Source organism: Quercus robur, chromosome 1, assembly GCF_932294415.1.
Source record: "Quercus robur chromosome 1, dhQueRobu3.1, whole genome shotgun sequence".
NCBI classification, from domain to species: Eukaryota; Viridiplantae; Streptophyta; class Magnoliopsida; order Fagales; family Fagaceae; genus Quercus; species Quercus robur.
This window is the reverse complement of record NC_065534.1, coordinates 44,558,629-44,582,590: the sequence shown is the minus strand read 5'-3', so window position 1 is coordinate 44,582,590 and position 23,962 is coordinate 44,558,629. Positions and strand designations below refer to the sequence as shown.

Below are 23,962 nucleotides of genomic sequence, written 5' to 3'. Positions count from 1 at the left end.
GATATGAGGCTTTCGTAGACAGATTCCTGCATAGAGCAGGCCTCATGAATGAGTCAAACATCTCCATGGTCTTGAAGTCTTAAAAATTCCAAGCCTGAAGCATTTCTCTCTGCCAGCAATGTTGCATTTGTGAAATGTAAATTTAGTAATTTACTGCTCATCTCTATTTCAAAGAAGCATTCTTTGAAGCAATGGTGCTCTTATATTATTTTCAATTTGTGAAATGTCCACGACTCATCCTTCCTTCATTTTGAGAACATCTATTGGAATAACAGGTATTTGAGTTATGGACTAGGCATTCGTTTTGGATGACTGATGGTCCACTGTAAATGAAAAACAAATTGGCAGTTTTAATCCAGTAGGTGCTTTTAGATACTTAGTTCATCTCATTCACTTTATAGTTAAAAGAATTAAAGCTTTGCAGGGATGGCAGATAGCCGCCTTCAGTATATGCACTTACACAAATACGTGGAAAGTGGTGATTGGTATGAAGCGAAAAAGATAATTTATAAGAACCCCGAAGCAGTTTGTTTGACCTCATCTTCAGGCAGGACGGCTCTTCATATTGCAGTCATTGCTAGACATGAGGCTATTGTGGAGGAACTGGTGCGGTTAATGCCAAAACAAGCACTGGAAGTGCGGGATGTAGGTGGTTACACGGCTCTTGCTCTTGCTGCTAATTTAACTGGAATCACAAAGATGGCAAGGTGCATGGTAAGATTGAATGACACCTTGGTTAGTATCAAGGCCATGGATGGCTCAATTCCAATTGTATTGGCTTCTGGGAATGGCTATAAAGAGATGACTCGCTATCTTTACACTGTCACACCATCGCCGATATTATATCAGGACAATAGCCGCAATGGTGCTTTGCTTCTCAGTCAATGTATCAGCAATGAAATATTTGGTATTATTATCTAAACCTAACAAGTAGTTTAACAATTATTTATAGCTGAACAAAATTTTAAAATATGTACCTTAACCTATTCTCTTTGTTTGTTTCTTTTATATGATAGATGTTGCTTTGGATTTGCTCCAGGATTGCAAAGACTTGCAAATTACTTTAGACTTTGATGGGCTTCGCCCTTTGTGTGCATTGGCGCAAACACCTTCTGCATTCCAAAGTGGAAGTTGGCTTGCGTTTTGGCAGCAATGGATCTACTCATGTTAGAATTCTCTCTCTCCATTTCACTTGTTTATATTTGGAAAGTGATACTCTTGAAGATTTTTTTCCACTAGTTTGAAGAGTGATAATAATATATTATTTTGGTTTACATTTTAAAGATACATAACATGAGAGGCATTTGATTTGCAAACTTCAAGACACAATCTGATGTAGTCCTAGGCATCAACAATATTAAACAAACTATGATTCACCAACTCTCATACCAAAGAATTGCAACATAGTTCAAACCCAAATACATTCAACTTTGTCAAACAAAGCTAGAAATCTAAAATCTCCAAATGCAATCAAAATAAATTGCCGAAATTACCTAAGAATTTATCAAATTCAAACCAAAATGATGCTAGGAGGGTGGTGGAGAAGTTGGAAGAAGCTGTGGGTGATTTTTTGGTGTCTTGTAGATTTAGGAATGTGGGAGACAATTTTGAATGGGCATTCACTGGTGTGTATGGTCCTAATGTGGATAGGGAGAAAAGGCTGACGTGGGAGGAGTTGGCAGGTCTTTATAGTTGGTGGAATTTGCCATGGTGTTTGGGTGGTGATTTCAATGCTATTCGTTTTCCTTTTGAAGGTTTGGGGGGCAGAAAACTTCACTCAGGGTGTGCATAATTTTTCTGATTTTGTCTCTATTAATGGGTTAATGGATATCCCTTTGGAGGGTGGTAGTTACACTTGGTCAAACTCTCTGTTTGGCTTCAGGATAGATCGCTTCCTCTTTTCTTCAGAATGGGAGGAACATTATCCAAACATTCATCAAAAAAGGTTGGTTAGAGTTTTATCAGACCACTTCCCCATTTCTTTGGAGGGCAGTGATATTCGTAAGGGATGTAAGCCTTTTTGTTTTGAGAACATGTGGCTTCAGGTGGATGATTTTGTGGAGAAGGTGAAAATTTGGTGGGACTCTTATCGTTTTTATGGAACGTTACAAGTTAGCCATGAAATTGAAAGTTTTAAAGGGAGACTTAAAAAAGTAGAATGAAACTGAGTTTGGAAATGTAACCATTAAGAGAATTAAACTATAGAATGATTTGAATGCCCTGGATTCTAAAGAGGAGAGGGTGTCTCTTTCTATTGATGAGAAGCGTGAAAAGAGAGAATTTGCTTAGAAATTGAGAAGACAGCATTGTTGGAGGAGATTATCTGGAGACAAAAATCGAGGGTGCTATGGTTAAGGGAAGGGGACAGCAATACGAAATTCTTTCACCAGATGGCTAATTCTAATAGGAGTAACAATAATGGCAGTTTAAATCTTGATGGAGTGTTGACATCAGATTAAGAAATTATTGAAGAGGGTATTGTTTGGTTCTATAAAAGTCTTTACTTGGAAGATAAGCACATTTGTCGTCATCGGGATGTGCTGAATTTTTCTAGGATTTCTGGGGATAAGGCTGGCTGGTTGGAAAGACTCTTTGAGGAAGTTGAGATTTTTGGGGTGGTCATGGATTTTGATGGTGATAAAACTCTTGAACTTGATGGATTCCCTATGGCTTTTTTTGGGACTTGTTGGGCCATTATCAAAATTGATCTTTTGGAGGTTTTTCAGTATATTTTTGGTAATGCTCAGTTTGAGAAAAGTTTGAGTGCTACTTTCATCTCCTTAATTCCTAAAAAATCTGATGCAATGGCGGTAAGGGATTTTTGGCCTATTAGTTTAATACGGGTGTACAAAATTATTGCTAAAGTTTTAGCTACCAGGTTGAAAATGGTTCTTGGGAATATTGTTTATGAATCTCAAAATGCTTTTGTCAAAGAAAGATAGATTTTAGATTCCATTCTTATTGCCAATGAATGCTTGGATAGTAGGTTGAAATCAGGAGTTCCTGGGTGTTGTGTAAGTTGGATGTAGAGAAGGCATATGATCATGTGAATTGGGACTTCCTCATTTATTTGTTGGATTGTTGTGGTTTTTCTAAAAAATAGAGAAGGGTTTTCTTTTGCATCTCTACTATTAAATTCTCCATTTTCATTAATGGAACTCCATGTGCTTTCTTTGAAAGCTCCAGAGGTATAAGATAAGGTGATCCATTATCCCCTTTATTGTTTGTCATTGTTATGGATGCTTTTAGTAAAATGTTGAATAAGGCAGTGAGGGATGGGCTCATGTTTGGTATTAGGGTGGACAGGTAACTCATTGCAGGTGACCCATCTTCTTTTCGTTGATAATACCTTGGTCTTATGTGATGCTGATCTTGGTCAGATTCTGTTTCTTCGGCTGGTGCTATTTTGGTTTGAAGTTGTTTCTGAGCTGAAAATTAATATGGGTAAGTCTGAATTGGTCCCTATGGGTGTGGTTCCAAATATAGCAGATATGGTGGATGTGCTAGGGTGCAAGCAAGGCTCCTTCCCGATGAAATATTTAGGACTTTCGCTGGGTGCTAATGTCAAAGATAGTTCTATTTGGAATCTAATTATTGAGAAGATGGAGAGGAGGTTAGCAGGTTGGAAACAATTATATCTCTCAAAAGGAGGAAACAACTATATCTCTCAAAAGGAGGTAAAGCTCCATAAAGTTACTCTTTATGGAGCTTCTTTGAGAGGAGTTGGGGTCAATAAGATGTGTTGGAAACTTGTTATGGGAAGAGGTTTTGCAATTCGTTCATATTACCAAGTTTTGACAAAAAGTTTCAATTAGTCTTTCCCTTGGAAGATTGTTTGGAAGCCTGAAGTCCCTTCTAGAGTTGCTTTTTTTGTTTGGACTGTAGCTTTGGGGAATATTTTGACTATTGATAATCTTAGGAAACGAAGAATTTGTTTTTGGATTGGTGTTGTATGTGTAAAAGAAATGGGGAATCAGTAGACCACCTCCTTATCCATTATCCTCTTGCTTTTGATTTGTGGTCTATGGTGTTTACTTTGTTTGGTATTCATTGGGTTATGCCAAAAATAGTGGTGGAGCTGTTGGATTGTTGGCAAGGAAAGTTTGGAAGGCATCGGAATGCTGCTATTTGGATGGCTGTGCCCCATTGTTTGATGTGGTGCATTTGGCGGGAGAAGAATAACCAGCATTTTGAGAATTAAGAGAGATCAGTTTCAGATCTTAAACTCTTCTTCCTTAAGACATTTTTGGATTGGGTTGTAGTGTTAGGCTTTCGTTCTTTTTCTTCCGTCTATGTTCTCATGGACTTCTGTACTTTATGCACTTGATTTGTTTTTGTCCCTAATGTATACTTCCTGTATACCTAGGTAACACCTTTCTTCTTTTTAATATATTTTTATTACTTATCAAAAAAAAAAAAAAAAAAAAATTAAACCTTATTACTCATCCAAAAAAAAGTTAATGTTCAATTCAAGGCCTTAGTTCCATGTCAAAATCTTTAATTCATGAAAAATATACTTGATACATCAAGAGGGGGTTATTTTTTATAAGTAAGCTATTTTTTAATGCAAAGAGACTACATGTTCAAGGGACAAGAGAAGTCTAAATAATTACAAAAGAAAAAAAGTTATGTACATAAATACAACGACTCTATGAATTCCGAAAGAGAGATGCTATTAGTGAAGTTCATGTGCAACACCAATCAAACAAACAACCACTAAACATAGCAACATTTGAGTTCCTGTACATTCTGCATCCTCAAACGTATGCTAGTTTTGTTCCTGCCAAATTGTCCACCTCAAATGTAGCGGAACTAATTTCCAAATTTCCGATGAATGTGTGCCTGATTTCTCTAACCAAACAAGAGGTCAATGGCCTTCTCTGGTTAACACCCACTGAATCCTAAAAGATCTATAGGAAAAACTCCAGAAATCGAACGCAATAGTGCAGTGTAACAATAGATAATCCACTGTGTTCCCACAAAACTAACACATACAATACCATTGTACTAACATATAACTGCGCTTAACAAGATTATCACACGTAATAACTTTCCCACACACCGCACTCTAGACAAAGAAAGATACCCCCGGCATTAGGTCTTAACACTCCAAATGATCCTCCAGGGAAAAGCTAGTTTGCATGGACCCCTTAAGGCATTATAGATTGAACGAATGTCAAATTCCATTCCTCTTGAACCATCAATGTTTTTTGTCATCTCCTTTCCTAAGTGGGATGTTGGAATCAAGAAAATTGAGAACGGCCGCTACCAAATCTTACTCCTAGTCATTAAAATCCCAAATCCTCCACCCCCCCCCCCCCCCCAACCGTCCCTTAGCTAAGGAATAGTCATACAAGACTGGAAAAGCCCCTCTCAACGGCTGATTGCCACACCAGCTGTCATGACGGAATCGAATACCATCACCAACATCAAATGAAGTGTACAGTAAGAACATATCCAACCCTATCGTAATGCTTTTCCAAAAACAACACCAATGAGCTCTCCGAACAGGTAACTCAAATCTTTTTTCATAAACTTAATCATGTCAATCAAGAATATTTAATAGCAATTTAAAGAAATCCATTCAAAGTACAAGTGCAGGATGGACACCATATTTACTTGTGGACTACATTGAATGACTTAGATAGTTGACTATGACTACTACTTGACAAGGAATTATTGTGATACTTCCTTGATTGACATGCTTCACATTCTAGACTATACAAATGACGCAATATAGGAATGGCAGGCTTAGAGTTTGGCAAAAGACAGGTGACCCAAATGAAAATTCCACTGAAGAGGAGACACTCAAGGCTGAGAAATTGAGGGAGAAAGAACCATCAGGATCCAAATAATACAACCTGTGCTTCTCGTGTCCCCAATCAACCACTTCTTGGTGTTGAGGTCCTAAAAGATATAATATGTGGATCAAAGATTATAGTCTAGTGTAAGGCTTCAGTCAATTGACTAGCAAAAAGAAAATTAAAAAATAAAATCAGGGACATAGAGACTGGATGTTAGGAACTCAGGATCCTGCCCAACTAGTGCTCAAATGCTGGAGGTTGAAGCTAATGTGTTGCTGCTAGTGTTAATTGCGTATTCCAATTGTAACAATAGTGACAACTTGTATATACTTGTAATATGCACATGCCTTAATACAATTAAGCATGTGATTGCTTAGAAGTTAGTGAGCTGTCAAAACAGTTAGTAGTTTGTTACAAATTGGTTAATAAGTCATTTCTTAGTTCTTAGACTTTTAATCTCTCAAATCTCTCTCTCTCTCTCTTAGGAGGTCAGGCTTCCCTCGAAGTTAGCCTATATGCCAAGTCGTTAATATCAGGAACCAGGGGGTTCTTATCACTAGATGGTAAAGATAATGATATAGTAGGATGAAAAACACCCTCAACATTGAGAAAGCAATCTTTCTTTTCAATTCTTGATTTATATAATTTCTGTAACTGATTGTATATCTCTGTATATTCCCTGGTGTACTTTGATGTCTCTTTCGTTGATATGAATAAATCTTTGTTACTTATAAAAAAAAAAAACACCTTTCCCAAGGATGGAGTAAGAGAAACTATCAATTAAAATGATTTAGTGTTTAATAGGATGTAAATCAGATAAGAAAGATAGTGTATCAGAAATATGCTAATAAGAAAAGGCAAAATGATTTATCAAACGTACGTTTAGTGGACATATACTAATGGGCCACGGGCCGTCCTTGAAATTTTGATGTGGCCAGATTGCTTTAAGAGCCTTTTCCCCACCTTTTTTCTTTCTTGGAGAAAAATATAGTCCCATTACACGGGAAACACTACGGTCACAGAACATGGGCAATTGTTAAGCTTTTGATATTGGCAACGCTAAGGCAAACAAGGGCAACACTTGTCGTTTTTTCGTTTTTGACTTGTTGACAAGACAATTGTATCCTTCTTGAGTGTAGTAAAATTTGGAAGTCTATTCCATTGTCTCTTATGTGGATAATTTGGAGAGGAATAATCGAGCTTTTAAAGGGGTTGAACTTTCATTTATTTTGATAAGTAATAAGATTTATTGATATAAAAAAGGGGACGTCCTAGTACAGAGGAAGTGTATAGGGGTCAAACAAATCAAGTACAAAAATTACAAAAATCAAGAAATTCAAGAAAGAGAATGATTGGTTTCGCAAAGCTGACAGCCATTCTACTAAGGTTCTAAAGAAAAATAACTTGAGATTTGATATGGATGTCACATTATCTTCAAAACACCTACTATTTATTTCCCTCCAAAGACACCACATTAGACAATGGGGAACAATTATCCACATATGACCGTTTCAATAACGACCAAACCACCCTTGCCTGTGCTAGGAGCCCCACAGCTGATTTTGACATAACCTAACTTACTCCAATTAAGCCCAAAACCATAGATCACAAATCCATGGCAACCAAACAATGAAGGAAAAAATGGTCAACCGATTCACCATTATACTTGCACATATAACACCAATCCAATATCCAAACCTTCATTTTTCTTAAATTGTTAATCGTCAGACATTTCCCCCAAGCTACAGTCCAGACAATGAAAGCCACTCGAGAGGGGATCTTATACTTCCACATGCTTTTCCAAGGGAAACATATTTCACTATAGCCCACTAGCAGACAATAATAAGCATTAACCATTAACCCCTTAGTTCTATCTAGTTTCCAGCTCATTTTATCCTCCCCAATCCCCTTTGCAGAAGTGCCATATATGGTATCCATGAAGCCCAAAACTTCACCCTCAACCCAATGAATGATTCCATTACTAAATTTCATAAGCTCAGCCACACTGCCTCCTTATCTCAACAAAATCTAAATAATTCAGGATAGCTTACAACAAGAGGTGTCTCCCCACACCATCGTTCTTGCCAAAACTTCACCCTCGACCCATTACCTATTTTATACACAATATAAGGAGACAAAGAAGGTCATCCCCAACTAATATTTTTCCACAAACTAACACCATAAGGACCAGCAATTGAACCTATACACCAGCCACCCCATAGAAATCCGTATTTCTCCTCTACCACTTACTGCCAAAGAGCATCCTTTTCAAGCTCAAATCTCCACAACCACTTCCCAAGTAAAGCTTCATTGAAAATCCTCAAATTTCTTATCCCCAAACCACTGAAAGAAAGAGGAGTACAAATAGTGACCCATTTAACTAGGTAAAATTTGGGCTCATTCTCTAAACCACCTTAAAAGAAATATCGCTGAAGTTTTGCAATACAGTTCGCCATAACCATAGAAGTAGGGAGAGGAAATAAGTAGGCAAAGTTAATAGAGTACTTTTAATTAGAGTGACTCTACCTCTCCTAGATAAGTACAAACGTTTCCATCCTGCTAATTTCCTTTCCACCTTTTCCAGAATTGGGTTTCATCTTATCTTTAAATTTGCACCCAAAGGAATACCCAAATATTTCATTGGAAGAGTACCTTACAGCCGAGGACTTTCAACAATATCTCAATATTATGAACCACTCCCACAAGTACCAATTCTAACTTACCCAGATTTATTTTTAGACCAGAAACAACCTCAAACTAAATAAACTCCATACGGAGAATCAAAATCTGATCAAGGTTAGCATCACAGAAAACGTGTCATTAGCAAAGAGGAGATGAGACACCACCAAAGATCTACCCTATAAACTACCCACATGAAAACCTCATGGATAGCTTTATCCAACATTCTTCCAATGACCAAAATAAATAAAAAAGGAGATAAAGGACAAATAACAAAGGAGACAATCTTTACATTTTTTTTTTTTTAACTACCAGTATTCGTATTTCCCATCTATTATTTGTTGATGATACCATTCTTTTCTGCGATGCTTCTAGGGAGTAGTTGCTTTCCATTTGGCTGGCTTTGACTTGTTTTTAAGTTTTTACTGGTTCAAAGGTGAATGTGGAGAAAAGTGAGATTGTCCTTGTTAGGGAGGTGAGTAACACTCAAACATTAGCTAACATTCTTCAATGTAGGGTGAGTAGTTTGCCTATGATTTATTTGGGAATGCCATTGGGTACTTCGTACAAGACAGCCTCTATTTGGAACCCTATTCTGGAGAGGATGGAGAAGAAGCTTTCAGCTTGGAAGCATCTTTACTTTTCAAAGGGTGGTAGGCTCACTTTGTTGAAAACTACTTTTTCAAACCTTCCGACTTATTATCTTTCCCTTTTTACTACTAAAACTGTGGCTATTAGATTAGAATGTATTTAGAGGAATTTTTGGTGGGGTTCCTTCGAGGAGTGTTTCAAATACCCCTTGATGGCTTGGGAAAAAGGTATGCTTACTGCGTGAGTTGGGTGGTTTGGGAATTTGGAAATTGGTGTCCTTTAATTAGGCTTTATAGGGAAATGGCTTTGGAGTTATGACCATGAAACTACTCATCTATGACAGAGGGTTATTGCCATGAAATATGGGGAGGGGAAAGGGGGGTGTATCACTAGAGTTTGTAGAAGGGCTCATGGGTGTGGTTTATGGCGAAGCATTAGTGAAGGGTGGGAGAGCTTTTCTAAGCACTTGTCTTTTATGGTGGGGGTGGTTTTTGTATTCGTTTTTGGCATGATAAGTGGATTGGGGATAATTTTCTTAAAACTCTTTATCCTCAGTTATTTGTGTTCAGTCAATAAGGAAGCTTGTATTTCTGATGTGTTAGGTCCTCCAGTGGGTGAGAATGATAGAGTGTGGAACTTAAGATTTTTTCGGAAATTCAATGATTGGGAGTTAACGGCTTCTTTCTCCTTTCTTCACTTCATTGAATCTCAGATTCCTAGGGGTGATGGTTGTGATAATCTTTGTTGGCGCCTCAATGGAAGTGGGAAGTTTGACATTCGGTATTTTTATAATATGATTTGAGATGTTATTCATTCTACTTTCCCTTGGAAGGGCATTTGGAAAGTAAAGGTTCCTAAAAGGGTGGCATTCTTTACGTGGATAACAGCTCATGGCTAGATTCTAACTTTGGATAATCTTATGCTTCGTGGTTGCCCTTTGGCGAATCGTTGTTGTAGGTGCTGTTGTAATGAGGAGTCTGTGGATCACCTGTTGATTTTCTATCTGGTAGCTCATTCTATGTGGATGTATATGCTTCATTTGTTAGGGATTGATTGGGTCATGCCAGGCTTAGTTGCAGACTTATTATTTTGTTGGTATCATTGGCTTCGGAAACATAATTCCGATATTTGGAATTTGGTTTCAGGTTGTCTGATGTAGACTATTTGGACTAAATGTATTCGGTGTTTCTTTGAGGATACTGAGAAATTTCTAGCCCAATTGTTAGATTTATGCCAACAGACTCTCTTTGATTGGTCTCGGTGTTGGGGTCTGGGTTGTTCTACTGTTATGGATTTTCTTTTGTCCCTTAGAATGGTTTAATGATTGTTTGTTCCTATTTGTTTATGTTTGCTCTTTGTTCACTATCGTGAACTCTGTGTATCTTTCCTTCTATTCCTTTTTCAATAATATTTTCTTTCTTACCTATCCAAAAAAAAAAAAGGATCACCTTGTCTCAAACTTCTGGAGCTCTAAAAAAACCACAGGGAGAACCATTAGTAAGAATAGGAAAATGAACAATAAATAGACAAAAGAAAATCCATCTCCTCCACTTATTAGGAAAACCACCATGCTCTAGCAAATTCATAAGAAAGCCCAAATTCACATGATCAACGGACTAGACTTCAATCTACTATCAAGGCATTTATCAGCAATAAGACTGGGTCAAGAATCTGCCTGTTCAGAATAAAAGCATTTTGTGAAGCTAAAATTATATCTCCCATGATTGCGCGTAGTCAAGTAGCTAAATCTTTAGCAATAATTTTATAAACCCCCCAACAAGACTAATAGGGTGAAAGTCCCTGAATTCTACTGCAACAGATTTTTTTGGAATGAGAGTAATGAAGGTTGCATTCAAGCTCTTTTCAAACTATGGTTTAGCAAAAAAATGGTGAAACACAACCATAAGATCTGGTTTGAGAATCTCTTAGCAAGATTGGAAAAATGCTATGGGAAAACCATCTGGCCAAGGTGATTTGTCACCAGTGAAATCCTTAATGACTTAAAATATCTCTGTCTCCTCAAAAGGTCTTTCTAACCAATCCTATTTATCTCTGGATATTGTTGGAAATTCCAACACATCTGGAAAAGGTCTTTCAACTTGCTGCTCGGAATATAAATCTATGAAAAATTGAGTAATACAGTCTGCAATCATATCATGGTTAAACTTTCTTTTATTTTGATCAAATACTTAGTCTTGAGAACCCCGTATGATTGGATGTATGCTTAGGTAGTGTTCATTCCATGTATTTTATAGAATTCATTAATCTTTTAAATTTGTTGTATTTCTAGTGTTCTCTGTTCTCCTATTTTCAAAGAAATGATTATCTACCCACCAAAACAATTTAAGTTCAGCTGAAAACGATTCAAACTTGTGATCTTATCTTAGCTTATCTTGAATTAATGATAAATTTCTGAGTGTCTTAATATAGTTCTTCACCAAATACTAATTCAGGCTCTCTTTGATCATAGGTCTACACATGCGAGCAGCTCATGCCTCAACTAGTGTCAATTATGAAAAATTACCAGGTATAAAGCAATTTAAATCTTTTCAATCTCAAATTTTTTTTTGGCTTGAATAGATGTCATTTATTACAAAGTCATCATTTTCATAATATTACCAATATATCCTTCATATTAAACTACCTAAAATATAAATACTAGCCAAAAAATGTTATAGTGCCATCAATGCCCCCTATACGTTTGTGTGTGTGACAGACAGTTGCATCAAAAGTGCAACCATGTAATCATATTTTCTCCATCCAAAATTCTTATGTTTATCAGCACAGCTCTAAGCTCAAAGTTGTTCCTCATGTGATCACTATTGATCTTACACCTCTAGCCCCATTTCCTTTTTTTCTTTTTTTTTGGCATTTGATTGGTATTGTATGTATTTAGTTGTAGTCCAGTTTGAATTGTTTAAAAATGATGAGGCAGAAGATGGATCAACGCATCACACCTAGCTTTCCTAAGCATTGTACCTTGGGTTTTTTCAGCATCACTCCTTAGAGTAGGGTTGCATATCACAGACCTCAATAAATCTCAATAAATTTGTTGTCCATTGAATGGAAACAATTATATCCATATAAATAGACTATTAAACCTAATCTTGATGGGATTTGGACTTAATGGGCTTTGACAACTAAGCCCAAACTAAATGATTACTTAAAACCTAAAATTTCCATGAAATACCTAGTAATAACATCACAACATGATTAAACCAAAAATAAGAAGGGATTGACCAAACTAAAGACCATTAGAGGAATCTAAAGGTTACGAAAAGATCCCTGACACTTAAAAACAAATAAAACTAAAAGAAATCTGAACCAGCAACTTTCAAATGCAAATAAACATAAAAGTAAGACCTAAAAGTAGCTACTGTAACCTATGGGTAGTGCTCAGTAGGCCCCAGATCATAATTAGCCCGTATATTTAATCCTTCTTTTTTAATCTTTAATCTTCCTTTCCCAAAACTTCACCATTGCAATCCCTACATAAGACATGTTTGCATCACTTGGTTTTTCCTTAAAAGAACTTAAAAAACAAATACATCTTTATCAGGATTTGAGTCAAAAGTTACAAATTAGAATACCTATATGTTTTGGATTATTTCTAATAATACCTAATACTTAATGTTACTTTCTAGCATATATTATTTGTTATACAATAGTGACAGTTAGAAAATTGAGGTACTTTTTTTTTTAATTTAATTTAATTTTTTTTTAACTTTGAATTCTTTACTCTTTGATTGAGGAGACTTTCAGATATATTAGGGAACTATCCTAGATCTTTGCATGATTGAGGAATCTCTATAATTAACCACCTAATCAACTGTTAATTGAAGCTCCATTCTTTTTTAAATGGCCCATATGGATGCCATGCAAGTCTTGGTCAATTAATTTGACCTGGATTCGAACACAAGAAGATATGGAATTAAACAATTTTTCCATCCTGTTTCCCCCTCGGCCAAATCTTTAGGTGGCTTGACCTAAATATTACCTCCTTGCTTTAATATCAAAGTGAATCTCCTTGCCATATACATCCTTATTGTCCTTCCCCACATCATCAAAATTTCTACAATCAAAACATTTCACACAATTTTCATAACTTGTTGAGTTGGCAAATTGTGATTAGTGCAACATCTTTTTCACAAGGAACCACCATTGACATCAGTTTTACTGTACATTAATCACAAAATAGTTATTAAAAATGTTGTAATATTTGTTGTGCCTTAGAATTTTTGCCACATCATATGCAGATATAATTATAAATTACTATCCATAAGATAATAAGATTTACCTAGATTGACCAAAGCTGCAGTCTGCAGATATAATTAAAATACAACTCTTGGGCCTACTCTACAATAAGTTTTGTAGTTGGCGTATCAAAAATTTTACAAATTATCTTAGAACCCTTACTGTTCCAATAATAACTCCTAACCTCTGCATCCTCAGCTCTCAAATCAGCATATTTAGGATTCTTAGAAGGAATGGAGCCATCAGTCAAACAATGAAAATTTCCTCTTCCTAATAGAAATACCTCATCAGATTTTAATAAACCCTTGGGTTGCGATATTAGCAGGTTGGGGGTGGATGTCTATGCAGCAACATGAAGCTGAGCATTAAAGGATACAATCAAATCCTCTTGCTCAATTGACTTTCTTTATTTCTTAAGTCGACTTTTGTATACTTGAGCAAAAAAAAAAAAAAAAAAGAAGTTGACTTTTATATAACATGTGTAGAATATGTTAAGAGGTCAGATCGTGGTGCAATGACAAGTATCATCCACCCAAGATATGTATTGTGGGTTTGAGTTTGACAATCAGCAGCTCCAAGATTGGGTATAAAGTTGCCTACCAACATTGTCTCCCAAACCTTACACAAATGGGAATGTGTGTGGATACAATCTCTTATGTAGAGAAACATCTTTGATTGCAAATCATATCCCCATGAAAATAGGATTGTTAGCGCATTATGTTATATATATATATATATATATATATATATATATATACAATGTATCAATTCCTATGTTAAGAAAGACTAATGTGGGTATTTTTACCAATATATTAAACCATGTAATATACTATATATACCTTGTAGTCAGGGATGGCAATATGGGTCTGGCCTGCGTTGGCCTGTTAGAATTATTGTTAAGTGATTAAATTCACCATTTTCTAATATGTTAAATTCCACTTATTGGGCCTCTACTTATTAAGGGGAAGTTTAGGCCCGCTCACATGTGAGGGAAAGTGTTAGAATTATGGTTAAATGATTAAATTCACTACTTTTGGGAGAATCAATAATTTAATAGGCCCATTTCTACTTGCTCCTGAATGGGATAGGTTACACCTGCCTGCTTGAAGGTTCAGGGGGTATAGTTGGGTCTTTTTTACTCCACTTGCAATAGGGCCAGGCCAAGATTGGCTCTGTTGCCTCAACCTTGACTTGGATATATTCAAAAATAGTCTCTATAACAAATTATACCTAAGTTTAGCAAATTTTCATTTTCATCCTAAAATTTCAAAATTTTCTTATTTCTTACTTTGGTGTTGATTGATTTCTCTTCTATGGCTTGAAAATTTTGAGATGAAATTTTTTTTTTTCATTTGCTTTTGTAGCTTGACGATTTTCTTGCACTTTTTTTTGTTTGTTTTAATTTTAGCTTCAAGATTTTTATTTTTTTTTTTTTTGGGGGGGTGGGGTGGGGGGGTGTGTGTGGGGAGGTGAGGAGGTTAGGGGAAGCATTTTTATATTAAGTTTAAAGGACATCTTTCAAAAAAATAGTTATGTGCCACTTCCATTGGACTTCTATTCCCTCCCCCCACCCCCCTCCCCACCCTTCTCTCTCTCTCTCTCTCTCTCTCTCATTTTTATAAGTAATGTATTTTATTGCATAAAAGCTACTTCATGTGTGAAAAAGGACAAGGTAATCTAAAAGAATGTCAAGAATTACAATAAAACAAAAATGAAGCACTAAATTCTATGACAGTACTACTATCACTTAACCCAAGACATTTGACCACTCTTTGCTATCTAAGAAAGGAGGTTCTCAGCTAGAATTTTGAAACTTCCACATTCTCACAAGTATGATTGTTCTGTTTCCTCCATTTATCCACATCAAACACAAGGGAGCTAAATTTTACACCACCAATAAACATTTACCAAACCAGTTCTGCTGCTTCTGCCAGCCAACTAGGAGTTCCCACAAAGTTTTTTGCATTATCCATTGAAGCCCATATAGCTTCCCCCATCTTAGAAGCAAACCTACAATGAAGTAGCAAATGATCCACTGTTTTTGCCCCTTTTCTACATAAACAACCCCAATCTACCAATATGATACCTCTTTTTTGAAGATTTTCATTGGTCAAGATCTCTCCCCAACAGGCCGTCCCACACAAAGAAAGCAGCCCTCCTTGATGCTGCAGCACACCAAATACCCCTCCAAGGGAAATTACTCACTGTATGGGTATGCAACAGACCATAATAAGACTTTACACAGAACATTTCATTCCCACTTAGTTGCCATTTCATCCTAGCAGAGTCTGCCCCTAAGTTTCCTCCATCCCTTTCCTAGCTCTAGAGACATCATCTGCCAAGCCAGGCTTGTCTTCTTCATTGTCCTACCCCATAGCCGTGTTTGTAGGAAGCCCACACGATACCACTATAACCAGGGAGGGCTCATGGTCCAACCACAAGCCCAGAAACTGATGTTGGAGTGTGCTTCAATCAGTCCTCCCTTATGTCCCAGTGGTACACCAATATCAGAAAGCCATCAATCTCCTCATCAGTGGCCTCCTTTTCAACAGTTGTGTCCTCCCCTTCAAAGCCCCTGTCTTCTTGAAAAAGTCACTGAAACTATGCTCTGGCCCCTTTTCTTTCGATAGGTTGCATGCCTAAAGCTCCTCCCAAGTGGGCTTATCCTTTGTGGGCTGATGTAGGCCATCCACCAACTCGTTGAGTCCACACAAGCCTACTGAACCAAAGTGATGGGCTTCGTCTTTTAAAAGACTTGAGGCCTTGAGCTTCAGTCGATGGAGATTTTGGCCTTGTTGCTCAGCCCACCTACCTTTACCACTTCATTTCATTTCTCTAATGGGCTGGCCCAATAGGCCCGACACAACCCCATCTAATTGGCCTCTATTCATAACATTCACATTTTAAACATCTAGACATCTAGATATTGTGAAGTCCTTAAATATGGCAAAAAATGTGGGAATTGGGGACTTTTGTGTGTCACAACTTTTGCCATAATTCTGATATAGTCAACTATGAGTGGTGGAGAAAAAATGATGGGTTTATGTGAAAATGAAAGTAATTATCCAACACTTATAGTCAGCCACTTCAGCAAGCTGTGAAGAAAGTTGTGTCAAATGGTGTGGTCCTAGAAGAATTTTTTTTGAGAAAGTCTACAAGCACAACTTTTACCACAACTTTGATATGGTCGACTATGAGTGGTGAAGAAAAAGAGATGAGTTCATGTGAAAATGATTGTCCACCACTCACCGTCAACCACTTCAGCAAGTTGTGGCAAATGGCATGGTCCTAGAAGAACCACTTCAGCAAGTCCTAGCAAATGGTGTGATCCTAGAACTGCTTTTTTGATTCTGTCATTCTTGGGTCAACTTCTCTCTTCCTAGAAGCTTCCTTAGTTCCTTATTGGGATCAGCATTTGAGACCAATGATTTAGTGCAGCAGGTTGTCCCCTAGCCCTGGTGCAGTGGCTTTCTTCTTTCTTAGTGGTTACTCTGTTGTTTTATCAATCAGCGCCTCCCCTAAAAAAATCTGCCAGATCCCCACTGCAAACACCTCCCACCCGCTTCCATTCTTCCCTTCTGGTACATGAACCACCCCTTGATTGCCTCCACTGTGAAATAGTAACCTGCCATGGAGGTTTGTGTTAGAGTTTGTACTAGTTAGTTTTTATTTATTTATATTAGCATGTTAGTAAGGGTATTTTTGTAATCATGCTATAAACCCAAATATAAATATTTGTTAAGGTGTGGGTTTGACTAATTACGCCCTAAACCTTTTCTTTTTGTCTCTCTCTATTCTTCTCTTCCTTGTTCTTCTCACTAAATCATCATACTTTACAACTGTAACTGTTTGCATACCAAGTGATATATATATATATATATATATATATATATATATATAGCCATAGCCATGTACCCATCTCTATGGCTGTGGAAGGAGTCATTTGAGTTGGATATTTTTTCAGCTTCAAATTGGCAGAGAAGCCAATTTAGCCCCTCGCGTCCCAGTGGTAATTCTCCTGCTTTCCTTTGGCCTTTTTGTTCCTGTATATTATAGGGATTGTTCTAGGCAATAGTAACTTTTTAGAAATTTTTTTGGTGAATAGCATGCGGCTGAACTTATTTAGTAAATAGACTCCTTCTGGAACTCGAGTTTGTCAAACTTGAGTTCCAACCCAAAATCGAGTTTACAAAACTCGAGTTTCAATTGGTTTAGTCATCTGACATGGATTAAAAAAAAAAAAAAAAAAAAAAAACATGGAACTCGAGTTCCAATTAGGCAAATTTTTTTAGAGCTAAGACCAGATCTCTCTAGAGAAGAAAGCATCGCCCAAATTGAAACAAAAAAATTTTGGACAAATTCATAGAACCCAGAAGAGGTGAAGTGAGAACTCTCTCAAAATTTGTCTCTCTGTCTCCCTCAAAAAGAAACCCCAAGAATAACCTTCCAAAACCCATAACAATAAAACCAAAGAAATTTAAGCCACATACCAGTACCCATAATCAATCAGCCATCCATCAAATATATCACAAAATGAAGTGCTAGAAACAAAAAGAGAGACAAGTAACCATGCAGCAGTGATGAAATCAGTAGCAAGAAGGAGAGACATAGACGTTGGAAATTAGGAATATAAAATCAAAGAAATATTTTTTTGAGCTTCTAAGTATTTGTGGCAGCGATCTTGATGTGCTGGCCACGCGTCTCAGATGGTGTCTCTGGCATTATTTTCGACAACTCCTTGCCATCCTTTGCCAATGGTTTTGGGTGTATGTATGATAGTGGTTTTGCTTGGGTGGTGAAGATTTTGAGTAATTGAGAAAGAGTGAGAGAAAGAGAGACAAAATTGAGAGAGAATGACGTGGGTTTTTTTTAGCCTTTGAATTGTTGGTCTGCCAAGTGTCTTTCATCTATATTAAAACTGGAGAAAACATGAGAGTTTGAAATGGAAGTTTTTTAATTGCCTGGAATTCGAGTTTGCTAAACTTGAGTTCCCTATGCTTTTTTTTACTTTTTTATTTTTTTTTATTTTTTTAAAAATCCACTTCAAGCGACTATACCAATTGGAATTCGAGTTTGCTAAACTCGATTTTGGGTTGGAACTTGAGTTTGACAAACTCGAGTTCTAGAAATAGTCCACTTAACTAAATAAGTTCAGCTGCATGCTATTCACCAATTTATTTATTTATTTATTTATTTATTTTTTTTATAAAAAGGTGCTATTCAGCAAATTTTGCTGATTGCTCTGGTTTCCTTCAAAGTAGCATTCAAATTGTTTTTGGTTATTAGTAATTTTCGCTTGTTGACCCAGAAATTGGGCAATGGTTGGTTGTTTGGTGTTGGGGAAGACGGCTAGGCTGTGGATTGGTTGTGGGTGTGTTTGGCATGGATGGGTAACCTGGAGCTGTATACGTGTATGCTATGTTGGTTGAGAGGAGAAAATCTTTCTTGTGGATTGGTGGCAGAGGCAGGGGCGGAGCTGTGTGTATCTGTGGGGGGCATGGCCCCCCAAAAAATTTAAATCCCTCAGTACTCTCACATTCTCTTCAATTTCACCTCATTAAAACTCTTCCTTAACAAAGCATATCCTAAGAAAAAAATATATCTTCTAACAATAATACCAAGCTATGTGAATTTTGAGAGGTACACAATTCTTGTTTTGCCTTTTCATTTCTATTATAGTTCAATCTTTAATTACTGATCTTATGATTATGGTTTATGGTGTTCTAATTAAGTTAAATTTCTATATATTTGAGAGGTACAAAAGTAATCTTGAATTTATTGTTTTCACTATAATAATCTAATTTGGTTGATTTAGATTCAATTTATTTTATGCTTGCTAACCGTTATTTTGTTATATTTGTTTTCTATTAATATTATTTGCTCTTGACATTTAGTCTAGCTTTATTATATACTTGTATTTTATTTCTATGAATGTTATGGACCTATAATTGTTTAAGGCATAGGAGAAGCTCAAGGGAAAAAAAAGACCTTAAAATGATCAATTGGTCGTTTAGTTTTATTAGTGTTTTGGGTACTAATAAGAATTACATTGATTAAAAATTTCTAACAAAAATTTTGCACTATTATATGTACTTCAAGTTAATTGAAACACTTTTCTTTTTCCCTTTTGAAAACTAATGCATTTGACTAATAGTTAGTTTTAGGTATTAAAAAAAAAAAAAAAAAAAAAATACGTGATCTAAGTAGTGGGCATGGGCTTTAAAGAGAACTAATAAAAGCTAATACAATAGTTTTGCCTCAGCCCCCCAAAGTAAAATTCTTGGCTGCGGGTGGAGGGAGTTGGGTTCCTTTTGGGTGATACCAAACATCTCCAGAGACTGCCTGAGGATGTAATTGTGTGTTGCATTGTGGGGGCAACATTTGTGGCAAGGCATGGGTCAGTTGCTTGGGGGGACAGGGTTAGTGGTGGAGGCAATGCTTTTTATAGGGGCAAGAGTGCTGTAGGCAAGGTTCCTGGTAGAGGACAGGATGGGGAGGGGCTGGTGGTCAGGTTTGCTCATTTTTGTATCTTCAATGGATTTTCAATTGATAAGATGCAAACAAAGACCCCATGGTACACCAAGTGTCTGGATGCACACCAAGTGTCTGGAGACTTCAGGTTGAATTTTCTTGAACCCAATAAAATTAGTTACATATAATTTTGACATTATCTAGAAAAACACGAAAGGGTAAATAAAAATAAACATATTTTCACTTTCTCTTAATAAACTTGTCATTGCTAGCACTTATTTGGCCCCAACAATCCTACAGTCCTAACTCTGCCCTTGGCCATATTCCATAAAGAATCAATTTTTTGTATTTTGCCACGGACTGTATCCAAAATTTTGTGAAAAATGTTTGTCTAACCTTGTAATGAACTGATAAATTCAACTTGCTCCACTCCCCAGTGGATATATCTTATAACCCCAAAAAACACCCACATCAGCTTATGCAAATTTGTGCAAAATAGGATTCTAGCTACAATAATTGCGCAAATACATGGTTACTATTCATATGCAATTTTTTTTAAAAATATTCTCTTTACTCAGAGAGAGAGAGAGAGAGAGAGAGAGAGAGAGAGAGAGAGCAATAAAAATTGATAAAGAAATAATATTTAAATGAAATGTAGAGAAAATTAAATAATCTAATGTGGGTGTTTAGGAGTTGTTCTAAAAAAAAAAAAAAAAAAGTAGGTTCTTATGCTAAAATAGACATGAATATTTGCACAAGTTTATGCGAATGCTCTTAGTGTGTATACGCGCTGCTCTCTCACACTGAGTGGTTTACTCGATATTTTTTAAAATTTTCAGTCATGTTTCAGGTAATGTTCTTTTCCTTCTGCTGATACCATCTTATCTTATTTGTGTGTTAATTTTGTCCCAGGAATCAAGAAAATATATAGTCAAAAGCAGACCCATGCCCAAGCCCTTGAAATACTTCTTTGCTTTTGTAGAAAAATATCTGGTTTTGATGAATCACAACTCCAGAAGGCTTCTGCTTATGAAGCTATGTTGGAAGCTGCCAAGCATGGAATTGTTGAGTTTATAATTGAGATGACTCGAGTTTGTCCTGATCTTCTATGGGTTGTTGATGAGGATTTAAGAGGCATATTTTCTCATGCAATTCTATGTCGCCGAGAAAAAATTTTCAACTACATATTTCAACTTAAAGGAAGCAGGCAGTTAGTTACATCTCACATAGATGCGTTTGATAATAACATGTTGCATTTGGCAGGAATGTTAGCGCCTTCCTCTGAGCTTGATCTCAGACCTGGTGCAGCTCTTCAGATGCAAAGGGAACTTCAATGGTTTAAGGTCTTCATTCCTCTTGCTCACTTTATCTAAACTATTTTGGTTAATTAGTGATATATTACTAGTTCTCATGCTGTTTCCAGAATCATGGTCTGAATATCATATAAATAAACACTTCTATACAACATCAGTTCACAGATTACTTCCAAAACATTTTAGTTGCTTAGAAACTCAATGACTTCTAAAATGTGTGGATGGAAATTGGCAGCTTAAAAGCATCAATCAATTGGGGAGCTTTCTTTTTAGGGACAAGTTATCAATTTGAATACTCACTTGGGTGTTTTTTCTTTCAAGATTATTGTTTTATTTTTTTTTCTCCTCTTACAAGTCAATTATATTAGCTAAAAAAGAGCTTAAGTTGCAGTTTGCTAAATTAATTAGCCTTAACTCCAAAGGTGAGATGAATAAACAGTTTTTCTGCACAACCCATACAGGCAAAATGATTTTTTTAATTTACAAGAACACTTGCAACTTGGGGATACAATAGTTAAGACCCATCATCTTGCCTTACACTCACTGTTCCCCATCGACTCAAGCATCAAAGCCATTCTCAAGATCTCCTAAATAATGCCCCCTCCGTCCCACAATAGTTAATAGCCTCTCCCTTTAAGGTTTTCGAAAATATATGAAACTTTTTAGTGAATAGCCTCCTCCTTTTTAGCCTCTACTTTTTCTTTTCAAAAAATAAAAAATAAAGAATTGTGCTACTGTTAATACAAAGTAAATGATATCTGAGGAAGATCACTATAATTGTACTTTTCATCAATTATCTTGTCATTTCAAAAAGTTCCAATTATTTGGGGATGGAGGAAGCACCAATTTATTGTCCTGCCAGGAGCATGTGATTCAGTGGCATAGTCTGGTCTTGCCCAGTGGGAGAACCTAGATTTAAATCCCTCTTCCCCCAGATGTAAGCAAAAAAGAAGTAGAAGAATGAAAAAAGAAAAAAAGAAATCAATAATCTTGTAAAAAATCCATGAATTGACACAACCCTCAAACGTGAAATTACAAAATGGAGAATGTAATGCATACAGTTTTCCCTTTGTCCTAATGCATGTAGTTTTGTCCCAAAAATTATATTTTTCATTTTTATTTTTGTACACAGCATTTATACCACATTCATATTACCAAAACTAACATGATGAGAAAGGCTAGATTATAAACCAAATTGGAAGTGTACATTTGGCCACAGTTTTTTAATTTTAATTTTAATTTTTTTTTTTGGATAACATTGGCCACAACTTAAAAAACTATTTTTGCCTGTCGATTTATTGTTTCCCTGTACATTAAATTATTCTTGAAGAAGAACGTAGGTTGAACCTAGTCTTCACAATGTTGTTTTAGTAGCATTCTTATTAGCTATTAAAAAAACCATTGCAGGCAGTGGAGAGCATTGTGCCTCGTAAGTGTAAGGAAGCTTTAAACATAGATGGCAAAAAGCCTCGTGAATTGTTCAGTCAAAACCATGAGGACTTAAGGAAGGAGGGGGAGAAATGGGCAAAGGAGACAGCAAGTTCTTTTACAATTGTGGGAACTCTCATAATTACCATTATGTTCTCTGCAGCTTTCACAGTTCCTGGTGGTAGTGATCAGAATACGGGCACCCCATTCTACTTAAATCACATGATATTTACCGTTTTCATAATATCTGATGCAATGTCTCTTTGTGCTTCGTCAACTTCAGTGCTGATGTTTCTAGGAATTCTCACATCACGCTATGCTGAAGAAGATTTTCTCAATGTCTTGCCCACTAAGCTGCTTATAGGTCTTTCCACCCTTTTCTTCTCTGTTGTGACGATGATGATTTCCTTTTGTGCTGCCCTTTCTATTGTGGTACAAGGAGAGTTGCACATAGTGACTGTGGCTATCGTGTTTTCTAGCATTCCAGTCATTATATTTGTACCATTACACCTTCCACTCTTTGCTGAAATTTTCAATTCCACATTCAGGCCAGAAATTCTCAATAGGAAAATGAACTAGTTTCACATAATCACTTTGCAACGTTTCCTCAGCTGCCAATATTTTGGCTACAGTTGCTAAATGTTTAATGAAACATTATTTCAATCATATTTTGTGTTTTTAGAATTTTAGTATAAACTAGTTGTAGACCCACGCATTAAACATGATATATAATTATTATGTCATTTGGTATATTAGTTTAGTTTATAAGAATATTTAATTTTAGGTTGGTTTCACAAAAGTGATTTATTGTAATTTGGAATAATTAAATCAAAAGTAATGAATTCCATAATCATATTTATCATAACATCACTTTTTAAAATTTATTTATTGGAGAAGTGCTCTATTTCAATTTTGAAAGCTTAATTATGCCATAGTCGGTTTACTAATTTGTACATCTCCAAGTCAGTTGAACACATTTCACATGTTAAAAGTAATTTCATATTTCCACAAGGACAAGGGCATTGATGATCTTAATGACCAACTCCATTTCTTTGCATGCTTGCATTTTGGCAGGAAAAATTTGTAACAATTTAAATCTCTTCGTTTATGCTTTTGGAAGATGACTTTCATACGTTTTGGGTCCTAAAAGCTTCTGTTCATTTTATCTCTTTCATTAATTTAATTACAATTTCAAATACATATTATGTGCTTTGAAATTTAAATATTAGAGGGAGGAATCTTTTCATTTTAGGGGGGGGAGGGGGGAATTCAGTTCTTCAAAAAATTTGTTATTTATTTATTTTTCTAGTTTTGGTTTTCAGTCCTAATTTTCTTACTTTTGGGTTTAAAATAGATTTGTGTTTTGTATTTTCATATATATATATATATATATATATATATACAACCTAAACCTCTGGAGAT

General features: G+C 36.0%; 1 protein-coding gene across 1 annotated transcript in view; it reads left to right on the top strand.

Moving 5' to 3' along the window:
• The window catches only part of LOC126690586 (uncharacterized), a 28,831-nt gene extending 5,625 nt beyond the window's left edge, over window positions 1-23,206 (top strand). The window contains exons 3-7 of the mRNA XM_050385796.1: window positions 425-907; window positions 1,017-1,166; window positions 11,545-11,601; window positions 20,712-21,142; window positions 22,520-23,206. Of these exons, the coding sequence (XP_050241753.1) occupies window positions 425-907; window positions 1,017-1,166; window positions 11,545-11,601; window positions 20,712-21,142; window positions 22,520-23,119 (1,721 nt within the window). The 3' untranslated portion in view covers window positions 23,120-23,206. The remainder of the gene's footprint in view (window positions 1-424; window positions 908-1,016; window positions 1,167-11,544; window positions 11,602-20,711; window positions 21,143-22,519) is intronic.
• The last annotated feature ends 756 nt before the right edge of the window (window positions 23,207-23,962 follow it).